This window comes from Dermacentor albipictus, chromosome 1 (genome assembly GCF_038994185.2).
Source record: "Dermacentor albipictus isolate Rhodes 1998 colony chromosome 1, USDA_Dalb.pri_finalv2, whole genome shotgun sequence".
Classification (NCBI taxonomy): Eukaryota; Metazoa; Arthropoda; class Arachnida; order Ixodida; family Ixodidae; genus Dermacentor; species Dermacentor albipictus.
The window spans coordinates 126911832-126924424 of NC_091821.1; the positions used below are offsets into that span (position 1 = coordinate 126911832).

The 12593-nt window shown below is 49.6% G+C and overlaps 1 protein-coding gene across 1 annotated transcript; it reads left to right on the forward strand.

Moving 5' to 3' along the window:
• The first annotated feature begins 395 nt into the window (after positions 1 to 395).
• LOC139059031 (uncharacterized) lies at positions 396 to 6352 on the forward strand. Its single transcript, XM_070536842.1, has 3 exons — positions 396 to 719; positions 2580 to 3158; positions 6167 to 6352. Exons 1-3 carry the CDS (start codon positions 396 to 398, stop codon positions 6350 to 6352), a joined length of 1089 nt encoding a protein of 362 aa, XP_070392943.1.
• The last annotated feature ends 6241 nt before the right edge of the window (positions 6353 to 12593 follow it).

The window sequence follows — 12593 nt, forward strand, 5'->3', positions numbered from 1 at the left end:
AGATGGCGGAACAGCGCGTACAGCAACAACTAGCATCCGGAGAGTTTCCACCGTTGACGACGTCAGCAGGAGCGAGCGGCACAGCTGGTCGCCATGAGTCACGCTCGCGCGGGAACAACAGCGAAAGTCGAAACAGAAGCATGAGCCGCCACCGCCGATCCCAATCCAAAGACAGAGTAGCCTGGGCAGACGTAGTAAAGTCGGGGGTAGCCAAGAAAGAGCAGCAGCAACAGCAGCAGCAGCAGCGACAGCAGCAGCAGTCACCGCCATTTCGAGGTGGTGGAGGGAAATTTAAAGATGAAAGTGAGGCAATGAAGGCGCTAAGAGAAGCAAATGAGGCGTTGCGGAAGAAGAACACTTAACTAGAGGCGACAGTCAATGAGCTCAGCAAGGAAATGGCAGAGATCAAGAGAATGATGACGGTCCAGCTACAGCAGCAGCAGGCACAGCCTTTATCGCCACAACCACAGCAGATGGCAATGACCGAGGATGAACCAGAAGTAGCGGTGAACCCGAGGACAGAGAACGCGGCCTCGGCGGGTCCGGCACCCAAGAGAAGAGCAATTGAAAACCTTAAAGAGCGAAGACTCAGCGATAGGGTAGACAACCTTGAAGATAGGCTCACCCACTTTGAAGAGTATATTCGCATGACATTCACCAACACAATCACCGACCGTTTCATAGCAATTGAACAGACGTGCCAGCAATTAACTACGACAGTACAGAATTTGGCAATGCAAATGGCTAACTTTCAGCAAACATGGATAGGACATCAACCACCGCAACCACAACAGCAGTGAAAGGCCTCCTGGTCTGGCATTGGAATTGCAACGGTTTTGCTGGGAAAAAGGCTGTACTTCAGCAACACTTAGAACAAGTATCAAGAAAGCCAGATATTATCATGTTGCAAGAGACCCTCATTGAGGAAGTAAAGCTCCCAGGTTACCGGTCCCACGCCAGCCCACCAAGCTTCCGGACCGCGGCCGGCAGTAACGGCAGGGGAGTTTGCACCTTGGTGAGAAAAGGCATCACGTACGTCGAGCACGAGTTATTGAGCAAAAACCCAATCGAGCACATCATGGTAGAGGTGGTTACCGGGAAAAAGCAGAAGGAAAGCACTTTTCTGGTAAACGTGTACAGTAGCCCGTCACACGGCAAGCAGAAATTCAAAGCACTGTTACACAAAGCGTGCAACGTCGCGGGGCCCGACAACAGGCTGGTAATTTGCGGGGACTTCAACGCGCCGAATCAAGCCTGGGGTTACCCCAAAACATTGCCAAAGGGCAGGGACCTAATGCGAGATGCTACCGACTTGGGACTAAATTTAATCACCGACCCAGCATACCCTACAAGAATCGGCAACTCGATCACCCGAAACACAACGCCCGATCTCAATTTCGTCAGGAGTAATGGCGGTGGTATGGCGGACTTCGAATGGTGCAACATGGGCCACGAATTGGGAAGTGACCATTACATTGTGGAGGTCGCTGTCCCGCTCGGTGGTAACGACGGAGTTGGCAGAAGCCTTCAGAAACATAGATTTACTGACTGGGACGCGTTTCGAGGATTGTTACCCGAGGAGCAAACCGAAATTGCGGACATTGAGGAGTGGTCCACCGAGATTGTAAACAAGGTAGAAAAGGCCACCAAGGAAGTCGAGACGGACGAGCGTATCCACAGGGTCGACAGCCGCCTCGCCCACCTCATCGCAGCCAAGCAGTCCATCCTGTCAAGGTGGAAGACGCATAGGACAAACAGAAAGCTACGCAAGAAGGTCGCCGAACTCAACCGCGAGATCGAGTCCCACAGCCGAGTCCTATGCACACAGCAATGGAATGAGGTTTGTAACGCAGCGGACGGCCAGATGCACTGCGGCAAGACGTGGAGTATGCTGAGGAATCTTTTGGATGCGACCACGACCAAGTCTAACCAGCACCACAACTTGGCCAAGATCATCCACAGGGCGCTGACTGAGCACGGGGAAGACGAAGTGAAGAAACGCCTCGACGACAAGTACCTCCCGGTCACTCCCACAGAGACGCACTCAGAATACCTAGGCTAAGCAAACGAGTGGCTAGATCGAGACATTGAAGCATGGGAAGTAAGGGTTGTCCTGCACGATCTCAACAGCAACTCCGCCGCTGGTCCCGACCGCGTTACGAACAGTGCGCTAAAAATTCTTAACGAAGTGGCCATCGAGAACCTCACGGCAGACTTCAACACTTGCTGGTGAGCCGGATCATTACCCCGGCAGTGGAAAGCAGCCAAGACCATCTTGATTTCCAAGCCGGGCAAGCCACCCAACATTGAGAACCTCCGGCCGATCTCGCTTACGTCCTGTGTGGGCAAAGCGTTGGAGCATGTACTCATGAACAGGTGGCAGAGGTACCTGAAAGACTCGGGGCTCTACCCAAACACCATCATCGGGTTCCGAAACAAGCTCGGAACTCAGGACGCCATGATACAACTGAAAAATGAAATCCTCGATGACACTACCAACACGAAAGACAAGCGAGCCATCTTGGGTTCGGACCTGCAGAGCGCTTTTGATAAAATGAGACACTGCAATTCTGGCCCAGGTGTCACGGCTAAACATGGGCAAGAGAACTTATGCGTACATCAAGGATTTTTTGACGGAGCGGACTACCGAAATCATCGCCCGTGACCAGCGGCTGCAAAAGAAGAAGCTTGGCAGTGTCGGGACCCCCCAGGGCTCAGTCATCTCGCCATTGCTTTTCAACCTTGTAATGATAGGGGTGGCCGAGCGCCTCTCACGAGTCGCGCGGGTCCGACACACCATCTATGCCGACGACTTAACGCTCTGGGACCCAGGAGGAAGCGACGGACACATCGAGAATACATTGCAAGAGGCGGTTGACGCTATCGAGGAGCAGCTGGACGGGTCTGGGCTCATCTGCTCCCCAAGCAAGTCTGAGCTGTTGGTGATTGCTCTGAAAAGGGCAGCTAGGAAGACGAAAGGCAACGAACCTGCGAGAGAGCAAGACACAATAAAGATCAAGATGAGTGGTGGTCACATGATCCCGGTTGTCGAGACGATCCGAGTGCTGGGGATGCTGATTGAGCGCAAACGAGTCAACGGTGAGACGGTCAACCGTGTGGTGGCCAAAGTCACCACGGCCATCCGCCTCATTAAGAGGGTGTCGCACAGAACAGCAGGCATGAAGGAAGAAAGCCTCACCCGGCTAGTGGAATCCTTCGCTATAAGCCACATTACATACGTTGCTGCACTTCACAACTGGAGGCAGTGCGAACGAAATAAGATCAATGCGCTCATACGCAAAGCGTACAAGGCTGCACTCGGACTTCTCGACTGCACAAGCACCGACAAGTTCCTGGCCTTGGGAGTGCATAACACCCTGGGGGAAATCGCCGAGGCGCAGAGACCGCTCAGCTCGCGCGGGTATCAGAAACAAGAACGGGCAGACAAGTGCTGCGTGACCTAGGCCTGGGATCAAAGGAAATGGGACCCGAAAATACAGAGATGCCTGTACCGGACGCAATTAGTAGACGGCTACGGGTATGTCCGGTGCCAAGAAATATGTACCCTGAGTTCCACAAAGAGCGGCGGGCGGCGAGGGCCAAGGTGCTCATCGATCTCCATGCCAAAGACAGGGGTGCCGTGTTTGTGGACGCGGCAGAGTATCCACATGACAGAAAGGCATTCCCCGCTGCAGTCGTCAGGGCATCGACCGGTGCAACGAGAACAGCGGCGAGTGTGCGGACTCGAGGGGCGCATCAAGCCGAGGAGGTGGCCATTGCTTTGGCCATCGCCGACTCCGAGTGCACGACTGTGCTCTGTGATTCTAGGACGGCAGTGAAAAATTACGCCAGAGCAAGGGTGTGCGGTGAAGCCGCGCGTGTGCTGCGTGTGGTCGATCTCGCGAGTGAAAGTCGGTGTGTGGTGATAAAGTGGTGTCCGGCCCACATGGGCAGTGATGTGTCGGATCGCGGCAACGCTAACCACAACGAGACGGCGAACGCGACGGCGCGAGGACTAACCAACCGTGCCACTGCTACTACAGCCAACCCGTCGTGGTGGTGGGAAACCAAGGACAATATGACTTCCTACAACGAAATTGTGAAATGGTACCGACTAGAGCGAAGGACTATGCCGCCACCTCATCCGGGCTTGTCCCGTAAGGAGGCGGTTTTATATCGACAACTTCAAACGGGGTCGTTATTCACCCTGGTGCTGATGAGGCACGTGTGTCCAAGTGTTTATGAAAGGGATCTGCGTTGTGTGTGCCGAAAGGAAAGAGCCACTGCAGCTCACATCCTTTGGGACTGTGCTAAGAATCCGCATGAAGCTGCAACAATAACAATGATCTCGCCACGGCTTGAGGCCGCAACGAGATGCTATGACCAAGATGCCCAAACCCAAGCCGTCCAGCAGATGTCGGCGGCCCTCGAAAGGCAACGACTGAGCGAAACCGGAGGGAGGCTGCCACCCCAAAAGAGGGGCAGGCGCGGTCGACCAAAGGGAATAGTGTGGCCGCGGCCGAAGTAGAGGCGCCACACGCCGCGCCACGGTAACGCCTCCCTAACAGGGGAAGGCTAACCGTTCTGCAGGCGTTCACAACAAAGTTTCTTCACTCACTCACTCACTATGTGTGGTGTTAAGATTGCAACTTCTGCACCAAATTTTACTAAGCAAGGGATGGAGATGCTGAAGCACAAAGGGTAGAAAAATAAAACAAAAATTGGACCGAGAACGGTGAAGGAAGGAGCAGCGAACGCGCCTTGACTTCGAACGATGGACACATCCGTGACGCCTTGAAGGCGCATAAAAATAATAATAACCAAACTAAACGTAACAGGAGAGCGCGGAAGGCCGGATCCATGCAAGGCCAGGGCGCAGCTACCACGAAGCCACCGGTCGAAGACACGCACGCGCACTCCAATCCCTGAGAAAATAGGGGGGGGGGGGGGGAGGGGGCTTGCGGCCAAGTTTCGCAGCTGTGCAGTGCGCTTGAGGCTCTGTGCTAGGCGCATGCAGTCATCGCTGCATGCTCTTATCCTAAGGTAAAATACGGCAATTATTTAAAGAAGATTAATGACCAGGTGCAATAACACCAATGGAGATGAACAAATGGCCAGATCAAGAGGCGAGAAGTTCGTGTTTAAGCTGCTCGGTTAGGTTACATGCATGGATGTAACTTTCTCTTTGCGACCTCATGTTTTTGTGTATACAAGCTCTGCTGTTGTGGTACATGGACAGTTTTCAGCGTCCAATAAAACGCTTGCGTTCAATATATATATATATATATATATATATATATATATAAAAGCGTCTACAAATTGTACTCCAATCATATCATCACCATCCTATAAGATCAATTACCTGCCCAGGTGGACATAACTTGCAGGACAAACAAAAGCTATCTATTCAGCTATCCATGCAAGGCAAGGGCACAGCTGTCACGAAGCATAATAAAAATCGGGCCCCTCGGTTGACCTCGTTTCCTCTCGTTTCTATATATCTATAGATATATATTGTAATGACGAAGACCAAACGAACAAGGCCAGCCAGATTGTGTATTCGATGCCTCGAGGGCAACCACTGAACCAGCCGGGTCGCAAGTGCTTGGCACGAGTGTGAGTCACTCAGACATCCAGCTGTGCCTGCGCTGTATCACCTGACTTCTGGGGTACGCCTGGCGCTACCTGCTGAACTGTTGCATACACCCCCTTGCAATATATATATATATATATATATAGATATATATATATATATATATATATATATATATATATATATATATATATATATACCGGGTGTTTCTACGAAGACCAAAGGTACTATATAAGTATAGCCATTCTGAAATAAAATGACGGTTTCTTCGGTGACATGCCGTCAGCGGTGGCGACCATGGGATGACGGTGATACGTGGTAATTAGCCACTAATTAACGAACATTCCTTTAGTAACTTTTACACATTTAGTTTGACCTGGCTTGTTTTAATTGGGAAATCGAAGGGAGCTCTCCATACAAGCCATATCAACATTTGGATCTGCAAGAATGCGGTTCCCCGCGGAATTGTGGCACAACGAATTTCAGCTATCAGAGCGTGCGAAACCGAAACCGGAAGGCTGCAGCGAGCGCAGAGCCGCGCCCATTGAGGTGACGTTCTCTTGCGTTTCCCAGCGGCGGGCAGCCAGCACGCTGCGGCAGCGAGGAGTACACGGAGCCGCAAAGCGCTCGCTGCTGCTCCTCTGCCTCGAGAAGTACGATACCTCTAATGCACTGGTCGCCTGCTCATCTCGAGTTTCGGACACCTGCAGACAGTCAAGGAGGCGTTGCGAGTACGTAGAACTGGGCAGTCGCGTCTGATGAGTTGCTTGGTGGGGATATCCTATCTATTTACGCCAACAAGTCGACCAGTGTTGCTCAGCGGCGCCACGTGGCAATGTCGTTTGTCCACACCTGCGTCATGCAGACAAGCAGCTCATACAATACATTGCGAGTGTAAGCGACCTGTTCATCAATCAACCACCGCGGCTAATTGCACGCTGTGCGACTATATTTGCCTTGTTGCATCTTGATTTTTCCATCACACGTAGACCAGCCTCCTTTTCGTTTGGCCTCCCAGCGATTTTTTGTCGCACCGAGAAATTTGAATGGGGTTAGTAGCTTAGAAAGCTAACATAACCAACCGTTAAAGTACCGCATAGAAATTAATAGCAACATAAAGAAAAGCACATTCTTGCTGTCCCCGGGCAGATCGGAGCTTAGGTATGGTTCACGCGCTCCTCATCGGTCCAACCTTAACCACGGCTGAATGTGACCGGTGTTGAAAGAGTGTCAGGCAAAGAAACGAAGTGGGCTTCAATCGCTTAACAATTTCCTTGCTGATGTCGAAAATGATATTTTCGCTTCAGCGAGTGGTTTGTGTATAATGCCTATAACAAAATTACGCCGCCCTTCGACGACGAAAAGCAGTCTTCCCTTGAAGGGATGAACGCGTAGGGATGAATGAAGTGCACGAAGTCAGGAATGCCTACCGTGCCATAATAGATGGCAGATTTCATTTAGCGCATTGCTGGGTCACGTTTATGCACGAGTTTAGTCGCGTGAGAATAACGGCACCGTCGAATGCATACTGAAAAAAAAAGAAGTTAGCAATTGGAGATGTGTTCAATTCATCTTCGCCCACTACTGGCGGTTGCTGTGACATCATATATGAATAATTGTCACAAAGCCTTCGGTAGAATCTCTATGGTAGAACTCATTAATTCTAATCAATGGAATGAAATTTCACTTACCAATAGCTCCTGACTTCCGATCCCTCAGACTCAGTTTGCAGATCTTCTTAACACAGCATTTCGTTCGGTTTTTACTAATGAATCACCTGACAGGTGATTCATTAGCTTGCCCGATCCACCATATTTCGCGTATCCGCTCATGCAAAATATCACATTCGATTCCATCGGCATTGTCAAAGTAATTGATCATTGAAGAGCTCGTCATTCACGGTAGTAGACGGTATCAACGCTACAGTGTTAAAAAAATAATAAACATGTGTGTAGCCTGTTTTTATCTCTCATAGTCCCGGAATAACTTAACAGCGCTTCAATTACACATGACTGGCAGGTGAGCACGGTCATCTCAGTCTTCAAGAAAGGAAGCCAATCATCACCGAGGAACTACCGCCCAATTTCCATAACAAGCGTCTCTCGTAAAATAACGGAACATATTTTTTACTCGCATATTGCTAACCTTCTAACATCTGTCAATCTTTTTTTACCCCAGTCAACATGGTTTCTAAAAAAAGCATTCCTGTGATGCCCACCTTGCTCGTTTCTTCCACGAATTACATTTAAACCTAGATCGCAACATCCCGACTGAGACAATATTTTTAGATTTCTAAAAAGCGATCGATAAGGTCCCCCATGGTCGTCTCTTAATAAAGTTATCTCGTCTTAACATTCAACCTTGTGTTCTAAATTGGATTCGAGGGTTTTTAACTAACCGTCAGCAGTCCGTATACGCTAACACACTCTTCATCCCTAACACCCGTGCTTTCAGGCGTACCTCAAGGTACCCTACTTGGTCCCTTCCTTTTCTTAATATACATTAATGACCTGCCTTGTAATATTTCTTCTCATATCTCACTCTTCGCAGCTGATTGTGTGGTTTACCGAGCAATTACTAATCCCACCGACTATATCGCGTTTCAAAGTGGCCTATCGTGCATACAAAACGGGTGTAGCACTTGGCTCACGTAATTAAATATATCTAAAATCGTGTTGATGTCTATTCACCGTCGTCGTAATTATGATATGCCTAAATATAGTCTCAATAACATGCAGGTTGCAACAACTGATTTATTCAAATATCTTGGTGTGTGTATCTCGCGTGACTTGAACCTGTCACGTTAACCACAAAATAAATTCGGCTAATCGCATTCTAGGTTATCTATGCCGTAATCTTTTCCTCGCTCCACCCTCTATTGACTTGCTTTCCAAGCTTTTGTGCAGCCCAAGCTAGAACATGCCAATGCTATTTTTGACCCCCACCACAATAACATTATTAACGCCCTCAAGTCGGTTAACAACCGCGCGACACGATTTATTCTGTCTAATTATTTGTACCAACTCAAGCATCTCAGCACTAAAAGCCCAAATAAGCTTGGCCGCGCTAGCCTCACGCCGTAGAGTAGCACGTCTTAAGCTTTTTAATCATTTTTCCCATTATTAGCCTTTTGACAAGCCCTACATGAAAAGAGCTCATCGCATTGACCGCACCAGTCAATCTAACACAGTATATCGTCCACAAGCCCATACCGTGACTCTTCAGCAAATATTTTTTCTGCGCACAGCACGAGACTGCAATGGCCTGGCCCCTGAAGTTGCCACAATCATCGACCCACTTCCATTCAAGCGGCTCATCGAAAACGTCCCATTGTAACTTGTATCTTTGTTTGCCATAAATAATCAGGATGCTTGTGAATGGCATCAGTGCCGGTGCGCCTCCAGGGACCGTATTCAGAAAAAAGCCCTAAAACTGTTCGTAAGCGCCGATGCCATCAATTCTGATGCTGGACCTATTATTAGCTAAGGCGACCGGCAAATGGTAAAGAAATTTAAGAACTACTGGAATTCCAATCTATATTACTTTCAACAATGTCCACTTGGGAGACTGGCGCGCTAATCAGTGTGATATGACGCCACAACCATACAAGGAAATTGGTCCACGGTTTCACGCACCATGCAGACTCCGAGAGCGGTGGCGCCTATGCATGCATTTCGGAGGCCACAATGAGCCATATTTAGCGCATCATTTAGATAAATAATGACAGTGTGTGCATCGTCCATAAGTTGTTCTTAACAAGATGGTGGTGTGTTGGCATGGATTCGCCGTCAAGCTTGTGAAAGCAGCTGGCTGCTGTCTTGGGGAGAAGATAACATAGAGCTCTTGGTATGCGCCCGAATAGACAACTTACTGCTGGCTGCCGGCTGGCCTACCAGAGAACTCGGGTCACTGGGTGTGTGCCCGAACAAACTTCGGCACTGCGTATGTGAAATTGCTATGTGCGCATTCTTGGTCAATTCCCCGTAATTGAAGTGCCAACATGACGCAAGAGGTATGAAGCCTTAAATATATTGAATTTATAGGGCCAATCCGCAACAGACACCTCCGCGTAGAGCGCGGCGACTTGGTGGATGGCCATTGCAACGAAGTTGCAGCCAGGATGTTAGGGATAGGGGGAGTTGCAACGACGTTTCAACTGCGGTGCTGTAATTACAAAATGAACTATGTCATAGTAACGATTGGTATTGTGGTTCGCAGTGCGATTGCCACTTTCTGTGCCTCATGAAGCGCCTATAAGTTATCGTGATTGACTAATGGCATGGGCGTATGCAGCAGGTCATCCAAGAAAGCCGTCACTCACATTGACGATCATCTTCGATGGTTTCTGCCACAATTTTCTTGAGGGGTGACGTAAGGAACTGTGACTGTTCTGAAGGGGCAGGCCAGTTTGTTCAGTAATATATCGGTTAGAAATTTTGCAGAAATTTCTAGTATTGTCTGCGACCAGGACGTTAAAATGTGGAACAAGTTGTCTCAACGCAGTAGGAGGATAGATTTTTGGGCAACATGAAAGAGCTCGGCGGGTAGGATGGGCGCGGGAGGAGAGCCGTGTTTGTTCCCCCGGGTCGTCTTAATACCTTGTAAGGGGACACGGGACACGGGACACGGGACACGGCTGATGGCAGTTGTAGAATCACCAGTGTAGGTGTCGCGGAACAGATAGTGTTCACACCTAATAAGCTCGTAATTTTGTCGCTTCTCCGGGAGGTGCTTATGCTCTTGCTAGTGGAAAGCATATTGAATCACGTAACACAAATGTAGAGGAACACACACACACACACCCAATATGTGTCTGTGTGCATTGAATACCGTAACACAAAAGACGACGAATACGCATGTGCGTTAGTGCGTGTGCGCGTGTTTGTGCGTGTGTGTGTATCTGTGCGTGTGGGGAGGGAGGGGGGTTTCTCTCCCTTTGTGTTACGTGATTCAAAGTGATTTCCACTAGAAAGTATGCCTATACAAGCTCGCCCAGTCTTCAAATTTATCAAGTTGCTTATACTCCGTTGGCTGGCATTGAAATGCGCGATTACATAGTTGTACGTTTTCACTCGCTTTAAATGCTTCGGTGGCTTTTTAAATGTTTTTAAACGCTTCGGTGGCGCAAGTTGAGTCCCTTGTGCTGGCTTCAAGGGGAAGAGCTTAGCATAGCCAGTACCTGTGATCTGAACTAGTATCGAAGGCCCCACTCAAGCAGGCAGGAGAAAGATAATTTATTGGTCAGCATGCTTACGCTAGGCATAGAGAGAAATACCGTGGTGATAGGGAGATCAGAACATTCGTTTCTGTGGCCAATTCTATTGCCTAAATGTGGCTGCTTCCTAATGGTATCTATCAGACATTTCATAAATGTAGTTGATAGTCAGGACGAACGCACTGTGTGATAGAACGCACGCGTCTAATGTCATGAGAAAAACGTGAACCATAGGTTTCTTAACCTAAGGCCATTCCCATCTTTCCGTAATTATTTATTTCCGTAATCTCTTTCCGTATTAATTTTTCCCTAATTAGCTCTCCGCTTTCGGAAAAATCTGTTCGAGCCGCGCCCACTTCAGCAATATGTCACTTGACGTCGCAAAACTGCGAAAACTTACGACGTCAGAGTGCCGCGTGGGTAATGGGTTAGTATACTGAATAAGACTAAAAGTTTTTTTTTTAAGATTACTGGCGACTGTTCTGTTCCGAAAGAAATAGAAGATGCCTGCTTGCTGATAGCTCTGTTGTTAGTTTTCCGTATATTTAAAATTGGCTATATGAAAATTATGTTCGAAACGGAACATCAATCGACAATTAGAGTGTATTATAGGTCAAACACCCACGCACTTGTAGTGGATCCGATTCCGCTGCCGCCGCCGTGAGCGTCTCCACAACGAGCGGATGTTTATGTTCGCGGCGCCGGCCACCTCGGCGTGGAAGTCACGTACAATAAAGTTTCAGTTTCACCGCCGCTCGGCTGCTCGCCGGTCGCTCTCAAAGTTCGTTCTCTTCTCTCTGCGCGCGTCTGTCTATAGCGGACGCATTTCGCGCCCCTATAGCTTGGTGACCCAGACGTAGCAAGCTCACGCAATGGAGGACGAAATGAACACTACAGTATTCAGAAATGATGCCCCGGCTCTTCAGCCGGGGCATCATTTGTCGCCATCATGTCGCCTGTCAACAGTGCCAGGCGACATCCCTGCCCCCAGCGCTGCCATGGACGCCATTTCCAATGCCCAGCTGCAGCTGCCGCCGTTTTGGCCGAAGAATCCCGCCGTGTGGTTCACGCAAGTAGAAGCCCTCTTTGATCTGCGGCACATCACATCGCAACGTGTGATGTACCTGCATGTCGTCTGAGCACTTTCCTCCGAGGTAGCTGATGAGTTCGACAACGTCATGAGAGCCCCACATCCGGCCACGCCCTACGACCATTTCAAGGCCATAGTGCTCACACGCAAAACCGTGTCCGAGAGGAGCCGTTTGCAGCAACTCCTCAACGCGGAAGAACTCGGCGATCGCCGACCATCGCAGCTGTTACATCGCATGCGACAGCTACTCGGCGACCGTACCCAAGACTCCGAGAGTCCACTATTGCGCGAGCTGTTTCTGCAACGCTTGCCTCAAACACTTGTCGTGGTTTTGGCAGCTGCGGATGATATGCCTCTCGACAAACTGGCAGAGCTCGCGGACCGTGTGAACGACTACTCCGGCACAAGATCCGCGGTGTCCTCGACCACTGTCACATCAGACCTCGAGGCCCGGCAATCTCGCCTCGAGGAGAAAATTGACAGGCTGATGGACACCATGGCAGCAATGCCGATGGACACGCCTCGTCGCTCTCCACTGGTTAGGGGTGGCTCACGTTCGCGTTCCCGTTCCCGCCCAAGACACACTTCTGACGGCTTCTGCTGGTACCACACCAGGTTCGGCGCCAGCGCTGCAAAATGTCGACAGCCTTGTCGCTGGCAGGGAAACATGGAAACGAGTCACTAATGGCGGCGCG

Excerpts from the sequence above, each read along its gene's own strand:
- LOC139059031 (XM_070536842.1), top strand. The coding sequence starts at position 396 with ATGGCAGAGATCAAGAGAATGATGACGGTCCAGCTACAGCAGCAGCAG. Across the intron at positions 720-2,579 it reads GCCAGCAATTAACTACGACA|GTGTCACGGCTAAACATGGG; the intron begins GTACAGAATTTG and ends ATTCTGGCCCAG. Across the intron at positions 3,159-6,166 it reads CCATCCGCCTCATTAAGAGG|CGGCGGGCAGCCAGCACGCT; the intron begins GTGTCGCACAGA and ends TGCGTTTCCCAG.